This window comes from Myotis daubentonii, chromosome 11 (genome assembly GCF_963259705.1).
Source record: "Myotis daubentonii chromosome 11, mMyoDau2.1, whole genome shotgun sequence".
NCBI classification, from domain to species: domain Eukaryota; kingdom Metazoa; phylum Chordata; class Mammalia; order Chiroptera; family Vespertilionidae; genus Myotis; species Myotis daubentonii.
The window spans coordinates 37239921-37258473 of NC_081850.1; the positions used below are offsets into that span (position 1 = coordinate 37239921).

Consider the following 18553-nt stretch of genomic DNA (forward strand, 5'->3'; position numbering starts at 1 on the left):
GGGGAAAAGTGTTGATGGCTGGGCGGGCCCTACTGGATGGAAGGGCCTGACAGTATGTGATTCCCTGCAACAAATGGTAGTGGTGGAGGGTGTGTACACACAAGCACACACACACAGCACCCAGCCTCCAATTTCATCGCTGGCAGAAGATAACAATTCTCAGCTTGCCTTTCCAGGGTTATTTTTGGCTAGGGCTGTTGCTGATGGCAAAAGTTTCAGTCCCCTCACCCCACCCCCACCCCGGCTCCCTCCCTAGTCCTTGTTACAGCGAGAAACTTGTGCGAGTAAACTGCTCACTCCCAGAGGACGAGGAGACAGGGTTGTTGGTGAAAGGGGAGAGGATCCCAAATCCTCCCCCAGGTCTCACCACCCCCGGGTTATTTTCTAGCGGCGGTGGGCCCCGGAGACAGTCCATTGCTGGGGAAGGCTTGGGTCAGACACAAGAATAGGAGCCGCCAGGGGACGGGGTAGCTGGCACTGGGAACAGGTTTTGGGGACAACACCCCGAAAGTGAGTCCAGCTGGGGGGGAAAAACTGCGGGCCCCTAGGGCCATCCAGCTGGAGAGGAAGTTTGTTGGAAGGTAGAGGCCAAACTTTGCTGGGGCAGCGAGGGGCCGCTTGGAGAGGATCCACTGGTCGGTGCCGCGGGAGGGCGCAGACTGCAGGCGGCTCGGGGAGGGGGCCGGGGCTCGAGGCGGAGTTCGGCGCGCCGCCAGGTTGGTGGCCCCCCCTATCCCCCGGGCAGCAGATTCCCTCCGGCTCCCGGGAGCCGCGGCAGGACCGGACAGGAGCCGCCATGGAGGGAAGCCCCATCCCGGTGCTGACCGTGCCAACGGCACCCTATGAGGACCAGCGGCCCACTGGGGGAGGGGGGCTGCGGCGGCCCACCGGGCTTTTCGAGGGCCAGCGCAACTACCTGCCCAACTTCATCCAGAGCGTGCTGTCGTCCATCGACCTGCGCGATCGCCAGGGCTGCACCATGGTGGTGGGCAGCGACGGCAGGTACTTCAGCAGGACGGCCACGGAGATCGTGGTGCAGATGGCTGCGGCCAACGGGGTGAGTTACCTGGTCGTCCCTCGCTTCCCACTGCTGTCCCAAGTTTTCGCCCGCGTCCCCTTCTGCCTGCCGGCTCGGCACTCTCCTAGCCCAGGTCCTTCCCCGCAGTGTCCCACTGCCGGAAGCCGGTCCATCACCGCCACTCTCAGCCTCCCGGGTGCACCCAGGACATTGCCCTATTTGCAGTCATCTTCTTCCACCCTAAAGTTTGGGTCTGCCAAATTTAACAGTAGTGTTGTCTCAGAGCACACAGCAGTGTTGATCCCTGACGTATTTGGCAAGTTCAAACGGTGAAAGTTTTTAACATCGTTGGTTCATGAATCCAGTGAAATTATTTTATGATTAATTTGATTCGGATGGAAATGGTGTAGGGATCAATTTGATGCTGTGCAGCCTGGGCTCAGTTTCCTGGGTACATTTTTAAATGGTCAGAAATAGATTTGCAATGCCTTTCTTAAAGCATTTCCCAACTTCTCTCCAAGATGCCCTTTGGCATTTGACCACATTTCATGCCTTTTCTCCCTTAGCGTTTCATCCTCATTTCCTCTCCATTCTCTCACGACCTCTGCAGCCTTCTTTTGCAATTGGAATTCTCAGACCCCTCTGCCCCCCTTCCCTTCTCCCTCCTTCCTTGATATCCTACTACTAGAAGCACCGGTTGCTATATCCTCATATCCCTATTTTCTTCCCAATCCAGCGGCCTCTCAAGGACTTTCACAAGAGAGATAACCAATTTCAGAGATTTCTGAATTCTATATGGGAAACATTGTCTTAAATAGTAATTTCAGCCTTGTTAATGTGGTCAGACCCACACACATAGAACTTTCCTTTAAGTGAAATCTCTGCAGATGTATGAGTGCGAACATTTAAAAAAGTGAAACTAAACAATTGTCTGGCATTTGGATTCCTTCCTTCCTTCCCCTCTCCCCACCCCATTGTGTGTGTGTGTGTGTGTGTGTGTGTGTGTGTGTGTGTGTGTATGTGTGTGTCAGAGAGAGAGAGAGATCGCCAGTTGTAGTTGTCCATGCTTCATGTTTGTCTACTATAATTTCCCCTTCCCAATGCTTCAGGGATGAGGAAATAGTTTTTTTTTTTTTTTAAATAACCAAAACCAATTGGGAGAAACATGGCCAAAGGGTGAGTTGGGTTGTGGAATTGTGATTTCCAACCCTTAGCAGACAATGATGCTGGAGATAAAAGACTTGAATTTCTCTCTGGCTCTCACTTGGGATTGGTGAAAATTGGCTAGAATCAGGGATTTGCAAAGAGGTTGACAAATGGTCTTTTACTCTTGCCTGACAAAGCTGTTCCTGTGGAATAATGGAGAGTAATGAGCCTTGGGAGAGCTATGGCAGCTCTCATACTCCTTCCAGTTTTTTCCACGGATGAGAGAAACATAGCCTGTCCAATATTTATTGTGGGTCAGAATATTTTTGAAGCTTATAGTTGTTGATTTGCATGGGCAAATTATTATGCTTTATTATTTCTTGGCACACTTTACTATAAGGATGCTTCAACCTCTTAATACAGTGGTTTCTCTGGTAAACACATTTTATTAACTTTGAACAAAGTTTATTTTAGGGGATAGTTAGCATAAGCTAATATATGCTTAAAATAGAGTTAAATGTAACCTCACAGTGGTTATGAAGAATCCATATAGAAGTCCATCTCTTAAATATTCTGAAAGGACTACTTCTAAGGCAGGTGGGCATGGGTGAAGAGAATGGTGGATATTTATCAAAATTTCAAACAGCTCATTTTAACAGATCTTATCCTTATTTTGTTCAGTTCTTGGGGACTTTTGCTAAAGCGAAGTGAATAATCAGAAGGCTGGCTTCTGGGAAAGGCAGTTTTGATAACTGTAAGCAAAATTGGTCTTGAGTAATTGCAAATTGGTGGGAATGGACTTGTCTCCTAATTTGGACTGTTGAGTTATATTCGGGAACGATGAACTTTGATTCCAAATGCTTTGACCTTTTTTGATTTCTTATGAAATATTCAATAAAAGGCTAGAAAATAATAGAAAAATAGAGTTTCTTCTTTTTAATCTGACTGGAATCTGACGGGGGGCTGCATTCTCTCTATCTGAAAAATCTTGGTTTTTACTAAAAATGTTAATTTTACAAAACAATTTTTTATAAAAAAACAAAAACTTTAGTTCTTTGATTCTATAATTGATGGAGGAGAACAGAAGTTTGGAGTTTATAAAATGATAAACTATATTACCAATGTTTTAATATCTCATAAACTTTGAAATAGATTATCAGATATATCCCTGTACAATTTGGGATTTCCCATTTTTATTATAAAATTGTGAAATTTTTAAACTTTTGGAAAAGTAGAGAGACTAAATAATGACATTCATATGCCCATACCCTAAATTGTTAACATTTTTTCTATACTTATTTCATCTCTTTAGGGAGTAAAGTATTTTAAAGTATACTAAAGAAAATTACATTTTACTTCTAAATATTTTAATATGGATCTCTAAAAAAAAGGAGAACATTTTCTTTGACAATTACACTTTCATTCCAAACAAAATAAAAAGTGATTTCTTTGTATCATTTATTACCAAGCCCAGATTCAGATTTCCTCACTTATTTTAAAATGCTTTTATAGACGGTTTGATCAAACTGGTTTATTCTAATCAATAAACTCACATTGCATTTGGTTATTTGTCTTAAGTCTCTCTTAACCTAGAAAATATTTCCCTCTTTATTTTTATTTTGTTAATGAAAATTACTTGTTGGAGAGACTAGGCCAGTCAATTGTCCTATAAAATCTCCCCTCTCAGCCCTCCCCCCCCCCCCCCACTTTTTTGGAATTTTTTATTTCTTTCTTGATGGTGTCATTTGACTTTTTACTATATTAATTTATTACTATACAAATTTACTATATTAATTTGTACTATACTATTTTATTTGTTGAACTAAAAATTAGTTACAAAGACTTAATTAGATTCGGGGTCAACAATTTTTTTACAAGAATATTTTATAGATGATGATATATGTTCATGTTGTATCACATTAGGAAACATAATCTCGGGTTGTTCCATTATTCGTGATGCTGAGATGATTACAGGGTTATTGTGGTGATTGCCTGTAGCTTCTGTTATTTCCCGTCTTGGGACTAGCAAGTAGCCTGTAGAGTGAACTAAGTACCATGTAAATATTTGTTTCCTTATCAACTTTAATCCATTTGTTTTAACATCCATGAGTGATCCTGGCTTGAGTAAATTGTTTCATTAGGGGTTTCAAAATGTTGATTTGCTAATTCTCCTATTCCTCCTGCATGTTTTAGTTGGCATTTTACTATAGATTGGGACAGTTTCCTCACAACCGGGCCATTTCGTTATCCTGTAATAGAGTTCCCTCTGGAAAGCAGAATATATATTTATTTCTCTCTTTACATCACCAGTTTTCATAGTAAGATGTGGTGAAACAGCAACTTCCATTGTTGTACATGACTTTTGTTTTGTTTTACTTTCACATTTTTAACTATTGCTATGGACACCAGGATTTTTATAGAATCAATTTGAATGGATTTGTGAGTGAAAAGATACTTCTTTACCTGTTTTTGTAGTCTTTATGTGGCTATGTGAATATACCTAAAAATCTCTCTAGAAGTATTTTAATTCCCCTTTAAAAATACAAACAATGTCATACTAAAAAAGAAAAATAATTACTGAGTACAAAGAGTAAATTGTATCATTTAAATGAATTATGACTAAACTTAGTTTGTAACTAGTTGATTTTTTATTCTCTTTCTATTCCCATCTGCTTCAGATCCTCTTTAGGGGTTTAGATTCTCTATATACAAATTTATTCTAATCTCTTATGAGTTCAAGAGCTAAATACAACATAATGGCTACAAGAATGCCTTTGCCCTTCTCTGGGTAGATCCATCTAGCTAAGAGCATTCTCTCTCTCTCTTTCTCCTCTGTGTTATAATCTTTTTTTTTTAGTCCCAAACTACCTTTATTATTGGACAATAATAAAGCCCTGTATCTGCCTCAAGATCTTTCTGACTTTTTCTAAAGTTTTCTCTCTCTGGAAATGACATTGTATATCAGCACTGTCCAGTAGAACTTTCTGTGATGATGGAAATATTCTGTAATCTGCACTGTCCTGGCCACTAGCCACATGTGGCTGTTGAACACTTGAAATGTACCCACTGAAGAACTGAATTTTACATTTAATTTAATTAATTGAATTTTAACTTTAAATAGTCACAAGTGGTTAGTAGCTACCATACCAGACAGTGCAGCTCTATAACTTAACATTTAAAGTACGTGTGTGTGTGTGTGTGTGTGTGTGTGTGTGTTTGTTTAATGGAGCCAGAGTATTACAGTCAAAGCAATAATAGGTTAAGTAAAGGTAAGTCATCAAATACGACAAATACGTATTTGGCAAACCCAAACCAGACGATAGCCTAGGAGATAATGAGGTTTGGTAGAGAAAGCACTGAATCAGCATCTGGAACTCTCCCCTTGATTTCCTACCTCTGCCTTGCAGGTTATAGGACAAATGCTTTAGCTTCTCAAAATACCTAGAAACCCCTTGTTTCTTCCTCTATAAATTGGGTATGACAGCATCACTGAATTATCCTGGGAGTCAGATAGTGCACTGCATAGGAAAGCATTTAGAAACATCCATAGCACTAAGATAATTAGTGGAGTATTATTAAGGTCAACCAAATACATCTCAGGTAATAATAATCTGAATGCGTGTACTGAATAAACCATGCAATGGGCCCCTTTGCAAACAATTTATATCTCTTGTTTCATGTTTTAGTCAAGAGAAAATCCACTTGTTGACTAGCCATATACAGTATTGGGCATATGATGATGAGCAGCAACAACAACATTATTATCGAGTTACAGCATTCAAGAGCTGCTTAATGCCTTTTGAAACCCTTTTGAGGTGCAAGCTGAAGTGCAAGGGCATGAGGAAAGCTGGGTCAGAAAGAGACTTGGGTGTGCCTTCTAGCTAAGATGCTTGCACAGGTTATATTTGATTCTAACAGAACATGAAAAGGTAGTTCCAAAGAATGAGAATACATTTGCCTTGGCATTTATTAGACTACTAGAGGCCCGGTGCACAAAATTCGTGCACAAGTACAGTTCCTAGGCCTGGCCTGCGATCAGGGCCATCTTTCCCAGCTGCCTGCAGCGGGCCCTGCCGCCTGCTGCCACCCACCCCTGGTTCTCCGTTCGCCATCAGGTGATCGGTGCCTGACGGCTGGGCGAAGGGACTGAGAGGTCGGTTGTTCCCGCCTGCTTGCTGGCTCTGCCCCCACCACAGGTGGCCATCAGGCAATCAGAGCCTGCTGGCCAGTGAAAGAGACCAAGAGGTGATCAGTGTGCCTCATAGTGACTGGTCCAGCGATCGTTCTGGTCGTTCTGCTGATAGGGCCAATTTGCATATTACCCTTTTATTAGATAGGATAGTACACGGGTGGGGGCTGGCTGGCCTGCCCTGAAGGGGGCCTGGATTGGGGTGGGGGTACCCGCTGGGGGGTGGGGCCGGCTGGGGCGGGGGTGTGGGCAGTTTGCAGGCCAGCCACACCCCTGGCTTTGTCAGGAATGACGTCTGGAATGATGTCCAGAAGACATCTGGTTTATCCAGTCTAATTAGCATATTATCCTTTTTTTTGTATAGATATGGGAGACACACTTTGGAGTAGAACCAAAGACAAGGAAAATAGGCTTGGAAGGGGAGCAGAGTGGGATATGGTGTTGGGTGGAAAGTAGAGAGGGAAGAAAAAGGAAGCAAGAGAAGGAAACCAGTGCTTCAATACATAAGGCTTCTTTCCTGGAATGGATGTGGAAATCTGGGGTTGGCTGGCTCCAGGTTTTTTTTTTAATTTTTTTTTTATTTTTATTGCTTAAAGTATTACAAAGGGTATTACATATGTGTCCTTTTTTTTCCCCCCGCCCTTGACAATCCCCTGGCCTCCCCTACCCCCCAGTGTCTTATGTCCATTGGTTATGTTTATATGCATGCATACAAGTCCTTCGGTTGATCTCTTACCCCCCTCCCTCCTGCCCCCCAACCCTCCCAGCCTTCCCTCTGCAGTTTGACAATCTGTTTGAGGCAGCTCTGCCTCTGTATCTATTATTGTTCAAAAGTTTATAATGGTCTCTATTATCCATGAATGAGTGAGATCATGTGGTATTTTTCCTTCATTGACTGGCTTATTTCACTTCACTCCAGGTCTTATCTCTTGAAGTGAAAAAGAACTGAGTGGTGATTGCTATGTATTTTCTATTGGTTTTTGCTACAGAATAGGTACAGGTGGCTGGAATGAGCTACTTTGGCCCAGATGTTAGGAAGGTTTATAATCTCTCTATATAAAAGTCTAAGCAACTGGCTAACCGACTGACTGTCCAGTAGCTATGATGTGCACTGACCACCAGGGGGCAGACACTCAACGCAGGAACAGAAACCACAGGCATGGAAACATGGAACAGACTCATGAGTCTCAGAGGGAAGGGGGGAGGGGGAAAGGTGGGAAGAAATTAACCAAAGATCTTATATGCATACTAGAGGCCCGGTGCATGGATTCGTGTCCCTGAGCCTGGCCTGCGGGGATCGGACCGAAACTGGCTCTTCAACATCCTCTGAGGAGTCCATAGGCCAGGCTGAGGGACCCCACCACTGCATGAATCCATGCACTGCGCCTGTAGTACATTAGAACTCTAAAGAGCCTTCCATCACTCTATCTTGCTTCCCTTCCCAAATCCCCATTAGTGGAATTGGGAAATCTATTATATGAGCAGCAGCAACTTTTAGGGAGCCTATGGTTCCATCCATCTATGTTTGGGCCAGTTCATTCTTAAATCTTTAGCCTCAAGTCCTCATTTACTTTTTGTGTGTGTGTGTGTGTGTGTGTGTGTGTGTGTGTAAGTAAAGGGAATGGGAGAGGTTTTGAGAACAGCTGGGCCCTCCCAGTTGCTGGGGTGGGTTATTTTAAGCTTTGTTTAATGTGTCCAGAGACCCAGATGGCATTTTTAACTAAGCTGCTTTAGTAAATCTTCTAATAAAGCATATGATGTTTATTGAAAAGACAGACACACATCAGCAGCATTATGTGTGAAACTTGCCCTGAGAATTTTCTATGAAACATCTGTTTTCTTGGAGCCATTTGTGAACTCTGAAGTTTGCTAGTTTCTGTACAGACATAAAGAGTAGAAGTTGGAACCGATTTTTGAGGAATCTCAGCACAGGTATTGGCTTCACTAATCTTAACGCACATCTCTTGGTCCTTGGCCACTCTTCTTTTAGACAACAGTAACATGAACAAATGCTGTAATAGAATTTGAATAGGATTATTGGGGAATGATAGGCAGGGGAAAGAAGGTCTAAATTTCCCAGGGGTTTTTATATAGAAGATAGAAAGCTAGGGCTACAATGTTCTTTGTTAGCCTACAGCCTTGACAATTAATTGCAAACACTCAAGATTTGGCCAATATGCCTTAACTGTTTATACTTGCATAGCCAAAGGGAAAGTTTTAGGTTCTTTCATCTGACTTGATTCTCATTAGTTATGAATAAAAGGATATTTAGAATATACACAAGACTTGCTAAAATCCACATTTTCTGAGTTCTTGGATATCTTTCATCTCTTACATCTTTAGTGACATCAAATTTTGGACTAAAGTCTGTATTTGTATGAAAAGTTTCAGGAATATTCAATCCACAAAGAAATTCTTTTTATTGGCAAAAAGTCACAGAAGTTTTTCTTTCCTTTCCAAGTCTCTAATAGGTGCTTTGTACAAATATAATATTAAATTATTGCCAGTATATTTTTCTCCTCTGATAAGAGTCCTGTTTTGCAGCTGGCAGAGTTGGGGGAGGGTATCTAGTTTTGCATTTAGGAATTTCTAGTGGAAAGAGAAAAGAATTTGAAATCATAAAGACCAAAGTTTATCCCATTTGACAAAAGACCCCACAAAATATTGGGAGGAGAGTTTTACTACAAATGATTAATGTCTACAATACATGAAAAGAGTTTTCCAATAAGAAAATTCAAACAATTAAAAGAAATATTGTCAACAACACAAACACATGAAAAGGGGATCAACCTCATTAATAAACAAAGAAATATAAATAAGAGCAACCCATCAGTTTGGAAAAAAATAAAAATACTCAGAGTTTGGTGTGGGTGTGGAAAATGGTCATGTATGTACACTGTTGGTGGAAGTTAAATTAATACAACTTTTTGCTTAGGCAGTTTTGCAGTATATATCTAAATTAATAGAGTTCTTGTTTAAAAATTCAGGAGTCCCTTAGTCTACAACTTTATCCTGGAGATATTCCTAATACAAATGTGCAAACGTCTCTGTATAGGAATGCTCACTGCAACATTTTGCTAAAGAAAAACTTGGAAACAGTCTATATGTTCAACAGTAGAAAACAAGTATATAATTTATGACACAACCTCACCATAGATACATTAATATTCATAAGCATAGGAGGTGGATCTATATGTGGCATGAGGAAGATGTGAGTGATAGTTTGTTAAGTGAATCAAAGTAATTAGTAGAGTATCTTGTGTAGCATGATCCCACTTTTGTGTATATAATTTAGGCACAGAAAATAAGGTTGGAAGAAGCACACTCCAAACAGTTAACAGTGAATATATCTGGGGTCTGTGGGTGTGTATGGAGAATTCTTTTCATTTCGACTGCATATACTTCTCTCTGTTAACTAATCATATATCTATATGAATTGCTTTCATAATTAAACATGTCAATAAAGAATAACGAATGCTGGGGTCCAGTTCTGTGTCCATGTTCTCTTGCTAGGTTCTCCAGGTTCTTCAGCCAGGTTCTGTGGCCATGTTCCCTCGCTAGGTTCTCCAGCCAGGTTCTGTCCAGGTTCTCCAGCCAGGTTCAGTCACCAGGTTCTAGTCAGGTTCTCTTGCCAATTTCTGTAGTCAGGTTCAGTCCAGGATCTTTTGCCATGTTCTCTCGCTAGGTTCTGTCTCTAGGTTCTGAGGCCAGTTTCTGTCCAGGATCTTTTGCCATGTTCTCTCCAGCGAAGTTCTTCTGTCTCTAGAGAACGTTCTGTGTAGGTTCTGTGCCTAGGTTCTGTCTCCTAAGTTCTGTCTCTTGCTGTCTTGTTACATCTATATTTATACCAGTTGATTCAATCCTATCAACCTCTATTACAAAGGTTAGGGCGTTTCTTATCTCCATTCCAGGGAGTAAAGATTATGTAGCTTAAGCATGATTGTTCATAGTTAAAGTGATTAATTACCCGCCTGGCACTTACTTAAGGGGTTTTATTCCCTCCCTAACTTCAGGGCAAAATCCCTACCTGGGGAAACAACCTTTCTCGGAGACCTTGGTTAAGACACATAGTGCCAAGAAGGTGAGCAAACATATTAAGAACAGTATGCCATATATGCCAGGTCCTTTGAAACAGCAAGCATGGACTGGCTCCCGGCAAACGAAGAAAAAAGAAGAAACTCTGGATTTGAGTCATGGTACTACCATTGGCAACTTGTATGCCCGTGAAGTCACCTAGCCTTCTTGGGTTTGTTTTCTCATCTGTAAAAATAGGGAAAGTAATAATACTTGCTCCCATATCTTCCAGGATTGTGGGAGGATTGAATGTGGTAATGAATTATTATCAATTATTTTATTCACTCATATTACCAAACTATTTTCCTCTGATTAATGTAAAAGGACATGTGCATATGGGCTTTTTAATCTCCAGAGCTTTACTGATCAGAGGTGCCTGTGCATGTGGTGATCACATTTGCTTTGGTGAGGCTTCCTCTTGACTTTTGGTATTCCTTCCCAGTGCAGGTGTGCACGCACACACAGACACTCCTGCACCCACTCTCTGCCATGGTACTTGAGGGGACAGCTGCTCTGGCATAGACTGTTAACTCAACTTAAGGGACTTATTTTCTTTTTTAGCATGGTCTGTGCATTATATCCTGTTACGAATTAGTAGTGTCAGTGCCAAACTCTTCTACCTTAAACCTTTCTGAGGCTCAGGCTGTGTTAAGAGCATCCCCCCAACCCGCCCAGCCACCCCACTGTCCCCTCCTGAGGCCAGATCTTAGTCTGCTCATTACAGGATTTTTAAGCCTAATGGACTGGGCCATGTGAGAGATTACTGAGAGGAACAGACCAAGCAGGGGCTAAGAGACTCCAGGCTAATCTGCTGAGTAGTCTGAAAATGCACAGCTGCAGGAGTTGGTGATGCTTTAAAATACTTTGTCAGGCTATTTGTTAGGGCGCCTGCTTCTGTGGCCCTGCCGAATGCTTGCTTAGGAGGCATAATCTTTTTTGGACAGGAGCTCCCAAATGTAAAGTGACAGATGCTAATGTGGAATATAATACAGAAGACCCAGCTTTGCTGTCATAAATAACGGTAAATTGTTTAATCTTGCTGAGTTGTAAATCTATGATAGCCAGATGTCTTTAGTTCATTGGAACATACTATAGGAGGTGGGGGCACTTAGCAAATGGGCAGTAATGATTAACCAGCCAGACAGAAAGCGGTCTGATGGAATTTATTTGAAGAGCCATATAAATGTATTTTAATTGATGTGACAACTACTCATGGAAGAACACATAGCTATAAAAAGAGACTTTTGTTTTTGTTTTGGAATATATATATTCTATGTACAGAGGTACCAAAGATACTGAGTTTTTGTTTTGGAATATGTGTGTGTGTGTGTGTGTGTGTTTGTAAAAATCATTACACAGTAAGTTCTCACTTAACATTGTCAATAGGTTCTGTAACTTTAAGTGAAATGACATATAAGGAAACCAATTTACCATAGGCTAATTGATATAAATAAGAGTTAAGTTCTGTGGCGTCTCATTGATGTTATAATGAAATGATATCGAACAAAATGGATGTTATTCTAGGACCTGCTGTATTATAAAATTTTTATATACCTATAAAGGTGCCAGATGTAAAGTATTCTTAAAAATTTAGGTAGTTTTTCAAGTAGCATATGAGTGTGCATCTGTGCATAGGACACCCCTCCACTCCTGCAAAGAGATATATATTCTTCCCTGGATATATTCAGGAGGAAGATAGAAGAGAGTTCCAGATGTCAGAAGTTTTTGAAGGCTTTATAGAATTGAAGGAGGTGACTACATGTTCCCAAATGATCTATGTTTCTATGATAATAAGTAGACTGATGCTAGAGTTGGATGGACCAAGACTAAGAAATATAAGCAATTTAAGTCCTACTGTTCTAGGCAGGAAGCTATGTTGCAAGGAAATCTTTCTGCAGTGAGCTCAACAACATGGGTAAGTTAGCAGGCCAGCCTAGTATACCCCAGTGGACAATGCAAGTCAGAGGCATGGCTGGGGGAAATGTCAGAAGATCCATGTCAAACAAGGATGCAGACATGGTCCTGTCACTCCTTACCATGCACTTCAGTAGTCTCTTAGTGATTAGTTTTGGTGGTTAAAGAAGAAAGAAGCCATTATTGTCATGTAGGCATGTTTCAACTAGTTTTTTTAATTTAATTATTGGCACACTATATTCAGTTTATTCCACAGTATGAGTTCAGTCCTCAAACATTTTTTTAGTTGCACATATAAAAACTTTAAGTGAAAGAACACCTTTTTATTGGTCAATAAATGATAGTACATTTAAATAATGGAAGACTATATAGCCACTAAAACCATGTTATGGAAGAATATTTAGTGATAAACAGATTTTAGGGAAGGGCTAGTTATATTAAGTGCAAGATGTAGGCCACACAAATTTTTTTTGTAAAAAATCATAAACATAAAATGAAAGGGAAGGAGGGAGAGAGAGAGAGAAAGAGAGAGAGAAAAAAACAAAAACAGATAGACAAAAGACAAAGGATACACACAGAGATGTTAACAGTAGTCATTTATAAGTTTACAGATGATTTTTATTTTTCCTCTTATGTACTTCCTAAAGGTTCAAAAAAAGGAACATGCAAATATATATTTTTGTAATTAGAAAAATATTACAAGTTATTAAAACAATAACAAATTCATTCAATTGCTATGAATTAAGAAATTCATAATTAAGAATTAAGAAATGACACCAACAAGGAATGTAAGTGAAATGTATTGAGAGTTTATTGGGTGGCAGGTATTGAACTGGAGCTCAGCTGTATTGGCTTTCATCTTCCATCCTGTGATCATTTAGATCTTATACATAATAAAACTGAGATACAGAGGGATTCAGAGTCTTGTCCAAAGTCACATACCTAATAGGTGGCAAAGTCAGTTTTTACATCCTTTCCCATTGGATACCAAAATCTCAACTTATCTCAGGGCACTGAACTCTGCCTCTTGACCTAGGTAGATTCAATGGTTCTCATCCTGATCCCAGTGGGGTTGGTCAACTCATGAAATGGCAGCAAAGAGGGCCCCTTCTTGTTTTAGTGAACCAAACCCTATACCTTAAGGTAAATATTTCAGCATTTTCCAAGCATTGAATTGCCTTATCACCAGAAGGAACCTGAGCTCCAATTCCACCCCCTCATTTGGCACCCGAGGAAAGCCAGATTGCCTGATCCTTTCAATGATGTTTTGAGAACTGGTGGGCTGATTGAGGAACAGAACTTGGGCCAAGCATCTAGGTACCTGTAAATTGTCTGAACTTGTTCAGATGTTAGGAATCGAGTGTGAAATCCATCTTGGGTTGGGTCAAATGGACTCTTGTCTCTTGCTTCCAGCCCCTGAGTGTGCGTGTAAAGACATCCAGGGGGACGGGAAGCTGAGGATGAGTTTGGGTGCTCCCATCTGGTCTCCATGTAACAAAGCATTTTACAGCACAATTATCCATGAGCAGCTGGAGAAGTCCCTTGGTGTTTGGATAACCACATCCACATCTTGAATTTGTTATGTCTTGAAATTCCACTTAGCCATCACCTGCTTACTCATGTGCAGCACTGCGTAAGGGCTGGCTCTCCTCTTTGACAGCTGGGACAGAAAGGCTGAAGCCTTGCCATCCATGGCAGTTTAGCTTTGGACTTGCCTGTGTGTTTTTTGTTGTTTTTTTTTAACCGAGAAGACAGGAAACAGGCATCTCTGTGTGTATGGCTTTCCATGCACTTTGTAGATGGATGTGGTGGTGGCTGTGTGGTCCTGTACAACACTCTATCTCTGGACCATCAAGGAAGTTTCTGTTTATTGCTCTCTTCACTCTCTCTGTTCTTGTTGGGAATATGACACAATGAATGGAAGACATTGAGGAATCTCATGTTTACTTTTTCTTCTCTGTCTTTGGGACTCTTTTTTAAAAAATGACTTACTTAAAGTGAAAAGGTAATCATCAAGGGGACGTCTTATTTAAGGGAGTTCACACATGAAAAGAGTCCTGCTTTTTTTTTTTTAATATATTTCTCTATTGATTTCAGAGAGGAAGGGAGAAGGAGAGAGAGATAGAAACATCAATGATGAGAGATAATCATTGATTGGCCACCTCCTGCATACCCCCCACTGGGGATGGAGCCCGAAACACAGGCATGTGCCCTTAGCCGGAATCGAACCCGGGACCCCTCAGTCCTCAGGCTGAGGCTCTATCCACTGAGCCAAGCCAGCCAGGGCAAGAGTCCCGCTTTCATTAGTTACTGGGGAAAACTTATCTGGAGTCAGAATTCTGCATATACTCTGAGATTCTAACCTGTGGGTTTAAATTGTACACTGCTGCTCGCTAGGATTTTAATTTGAGCTAATTAAAAACTGAAAACATACTAAATCTAATTTAGAAGAGTAGTTGGTAGCATTCTGAAAAGAAGGATCCATCAGGAATAAAATCATTAACAAAATTAGTTGTATATGTACCTGGTATAAAGAAATGAAAGTGCTGAGAGAAAGCTTTGTGTAATAATTTTTTTCTTTCTCAGGACACTAGTCTGTGGCATGTGGAAGGGCATGTTAATTCTCTCTGCACCTCCTATGCCCACTCATGGGTGGAACAAATAATGGTACAATCTAGGTGAGGTGAAAGGGTTGATGAAAGGCATTGGTATCGCATTAGAAGGATAGACCCAAAGAGATCATAGGGAACTGCACCATAGGAATAATGGTGATTGCATGAACTTGTTCCTACCTAGTCATGACTTCTAAATGCTTAGGGAAGGGGAGACATAGCAGGGAGATTTGCCTTATGTCAGGAGTGGAGCTAAGACTCATATCTAGATCTTCTAACTGCAGCAGCCACAGGAAACCAATATAGATTTTGCATTCCTTTATATATATACTGTTTTAGTTTCCTAGGGCTGCTTTGACAAATTACCATAAACTTGGTGGCTTAAAATAACAGAAACTTATTCTCTTACAGTTCTGGAGGCTGATAGTTGAAATTCAGGTGTCAGCAGAGCCATATGCCCTGCAGAAGTTCCAGGGCAGCATCACTTCATGCTTCTTCCAGCTTCTGATGACTGATACATTCCCTAGCTTTGGCTGTACCACTCCAATCTCTGGGTCTGTCCTCACACTATCTCCTCCGCTGTGTGCTTCTCTTTTGTGTCTGTTTAAATAAAGAACAATGTACTATGACTTTCATAATAGAAAAGGTCCTAGATAATCAACCTGCCATCAGGTCACTGACTGATGACCCTGGGAATGGTGCCATATTAGGGACTCGGTGTTGGTCCCTGCTGCTAGCAGATTGGGCCCTCAGCAGTGGCTGCAGTCAGGTTGGCCTTGGTAATTCTAGAAGTCTATGCTGCTGAGCCCATGTATAACATTCTTCTGCCACAAGGGCCGCTGTATTCCTGAGCTCCTTAGGCAATGACAAGAGTGGCTGGGAAAAGAGGATGACTAGTATTCACAAAACAGATCATTCTATTCGCTTGATTCTTAAAACCCTCCTCTGCTGAGGTTACCTTTTGGTAAGCATTCACATGCGACACAAATACATTCAGAACTTTCCATATCTTTCCTTTGCAGCTCAATCACTCATTCTCCCCTATCTTCTCCAGCACTATTGTGCCTCAGTACCTCTTAACTAGATTTATATATTTTGTCCAGTACTCTTTTCCCCCCTGCTATTTATAGGTTAATGAACAGGTTTGCATAAGTGAAATTTCCAAATAACTAAAATTTAATCTGTTAAACCTTCAATTATAACTAAGTTGTTTCAGGTTAAAATTTTATTCAAGTGTATTTTTCCACTTTAACCTTTCAAAAAAAGAAATAATTAAAATTTAATAAGATAAAAATTTACCTATGGTCTCTTTTACTTAACAAATAAATCATATATACGTATTTCTGTATTTTTCTAAGTTCTGTCCCCAAAGTGTACATAATTTTACCTTCCTGTAATAGCATAAAAGTGACTTTGTATTCTGCATTTTTGATTTAGCATGAAAACGTTGTCTGTGTTTCTTCGCTAACTGAAAGAAAATATAAGCTATTATAGCAAATAAAACTGAAAGGTACCCCATTTTTATTGCCTTAAAAATAATACAAAGTTATTTCTTATTCACATCATAGTCCACTATGGATGTTCCTGGTGGGCAAAGACTCTTGTCTATCCAGTAAGGCAGGTTCCTTCTACCATGTGGCTCCGGCATCTCCTAGAGCCACGTGGTCACCTATATTGAGTCTGTGGAAGGAGAAATAAGCGGTGTAGAAAAGGCATGTATCCTTCACATCCTTAGTTCAGGAACTCATATTACTTCTATTCTCATTCTCACACTAGTTTAACACTCAGTGTGAAAACTAGTCATGTGGCCACACCTAGATGCAAGGGTACATCTACATAATAGAGCCCCTGTCTGGGCAGCTGCTCCTCAGCAACTCTATACTATGGAAGGGATCATAACTTTTTGTGGATTACAAACCAAGTCTGCCACAGCTGCACAAGTTTTATAATTACCCTTTTAAATGGCTGAAGAATATTCCATAAGTCAATACATTATGCTTTATTTAGTAGGTTCTTAATTATTAGACATATATAAAGATTGCTTTTAATTTTTCACTTCTAATGAATACCACTATAGGAAATATTTACACACATATACCTCTTTCTGTTTAAAGATTATATCTTTAAGAATGATTCCTTAATCCATTTTGAGTTTATTCTTTGTATGGTGTAAGAAGGAGATCTAGTTTCATTTTTTTGCACATATATGTCCAATTTTCCCAACAACATTTATTGAATAGACTGTCCTTATTATATGCTTTTGCCTCCTTTGTTAAATATTGATTATAAAAGCATGCATTTATTTTTGGGCTTTCTATTCTGTTCCATTGATCTATATGTCTGTTTTTATGTCAGTGCCATGCTGTTTTGATTACTGTGGCCTTGTAGTATAGTTTGATATCAGGAGCATGATTCCTCCAACTTTCTGCTTCTTTCTCAAGATTACTGTGGCTATTCAAGTTCTTTTTGGAATACTTGTTCTACTTCTATGAAATACACTATTGGTATCTTGATAGGGATTGCATTGAGTCTGTAGGTTGCTTTGGGTAGTACAGAAATTTTAATGATGTTAATCCTTCCTATTCATGAACACAGTATATACTTCCACTTATTTGTATCTTTTTCAATTTCTTTCTTCAATATCTTATAATTTTCCAAGTATAGGTCTTTATATCCTTAGTTAAATTTACCCTTAGGTATTTTATTTATTTTGATGCAATTGTAAATGATACCATTTTCTTAGTTTCTCTTACTGATAGTTATTGGTGTATACAAATGCAACTGATTTTTGGATATTTGTTTTGTATCCTGCTTTACTAAATTCATTTATCAGGTCTAGTAGTTTTTTTGTGGAATCTTTAGGTTTTCTATATGCAGTATCATGTTTTCACATATGCATGTCTGCCTATTGAAATCATACATATGTGGCCTTACAGGAGGAATCCTGGATGCAGAAGATTTCCCTACATCTCATGTGAGAGAATCCCTGAAGTCTTTATGTGTAAGCACATAGAGACCCTTTCACTGACTAGCAGCTGCTCAGCTTCCTTCATCCATGTGGATCGGGATTGGTGGATCCCATCCCTTCTCCATGGACATTAGTGGTCTCTCCAATTCCAGACTATTTCATCAGTGCTCTGCTAGGTAGTCTCAAAAATTCATCTTTGAACAATTGTGCAAGGATTTCTGTGGGGTAACCTCCTAGGAGGAGCACTGCCAGGTGCAGGTGTGCACCTGTGGGACTTTGGCAGGCCCTGCTCACTGTTCTCCCAGAGGGTAGCCTTTCCCCCTTCTCCCCAGGGGACCTGCTGGGGCCTCTGCTGCCTCATTTTTTCCCCAGGGTTGATTGCCACCAGACCAGAAACCTGTCGGTCTGATGGTGACAGTGTTCTCTCCCCAGTGTTGACAGTGGGTGTGTCCCCATCGTGGAGGTCAGGTATCTCTGACAGGTAGAGGTGGGTGCATTGCCTCTCATTGGAAGTGTGTTTGCCCTTTGTCCCTTTAGAAAGCATCCACTTTTAAGAGTTATCTGCACCACAGGAATTTTAAACCTTTCTCTGGCCTTGGGTTGTGAGGAATGCTTTCCAGGTTGTGGTTTGT

The 18553-nt window shown here is 40.5% G+C and overlaps 1 protein-coding gene across 1 annotated transcript in view; it reads left to right on the forward strand.

Moving 5' to 3' along the window:
• Window positions 1–310: 310 nt before the first annotated feature.
• Window positions 311–18553, forward strand: part of PGM5 (phosphoglucomutase 5) — a 174866-nt gene continuing 156623 nt past the window's right edge. Inside the window, exon 1 of the mRNA XM_059656830.1 lies at window positions 311–1057. Coding sequence (XP_059512813.1) covers window positions 797–1057 — 261 coding nt within the window. The 5' untranslated portion in view covers window positions 311–796. The remainder of the gene's footprint in view (window positions 1058–18553) is intronic.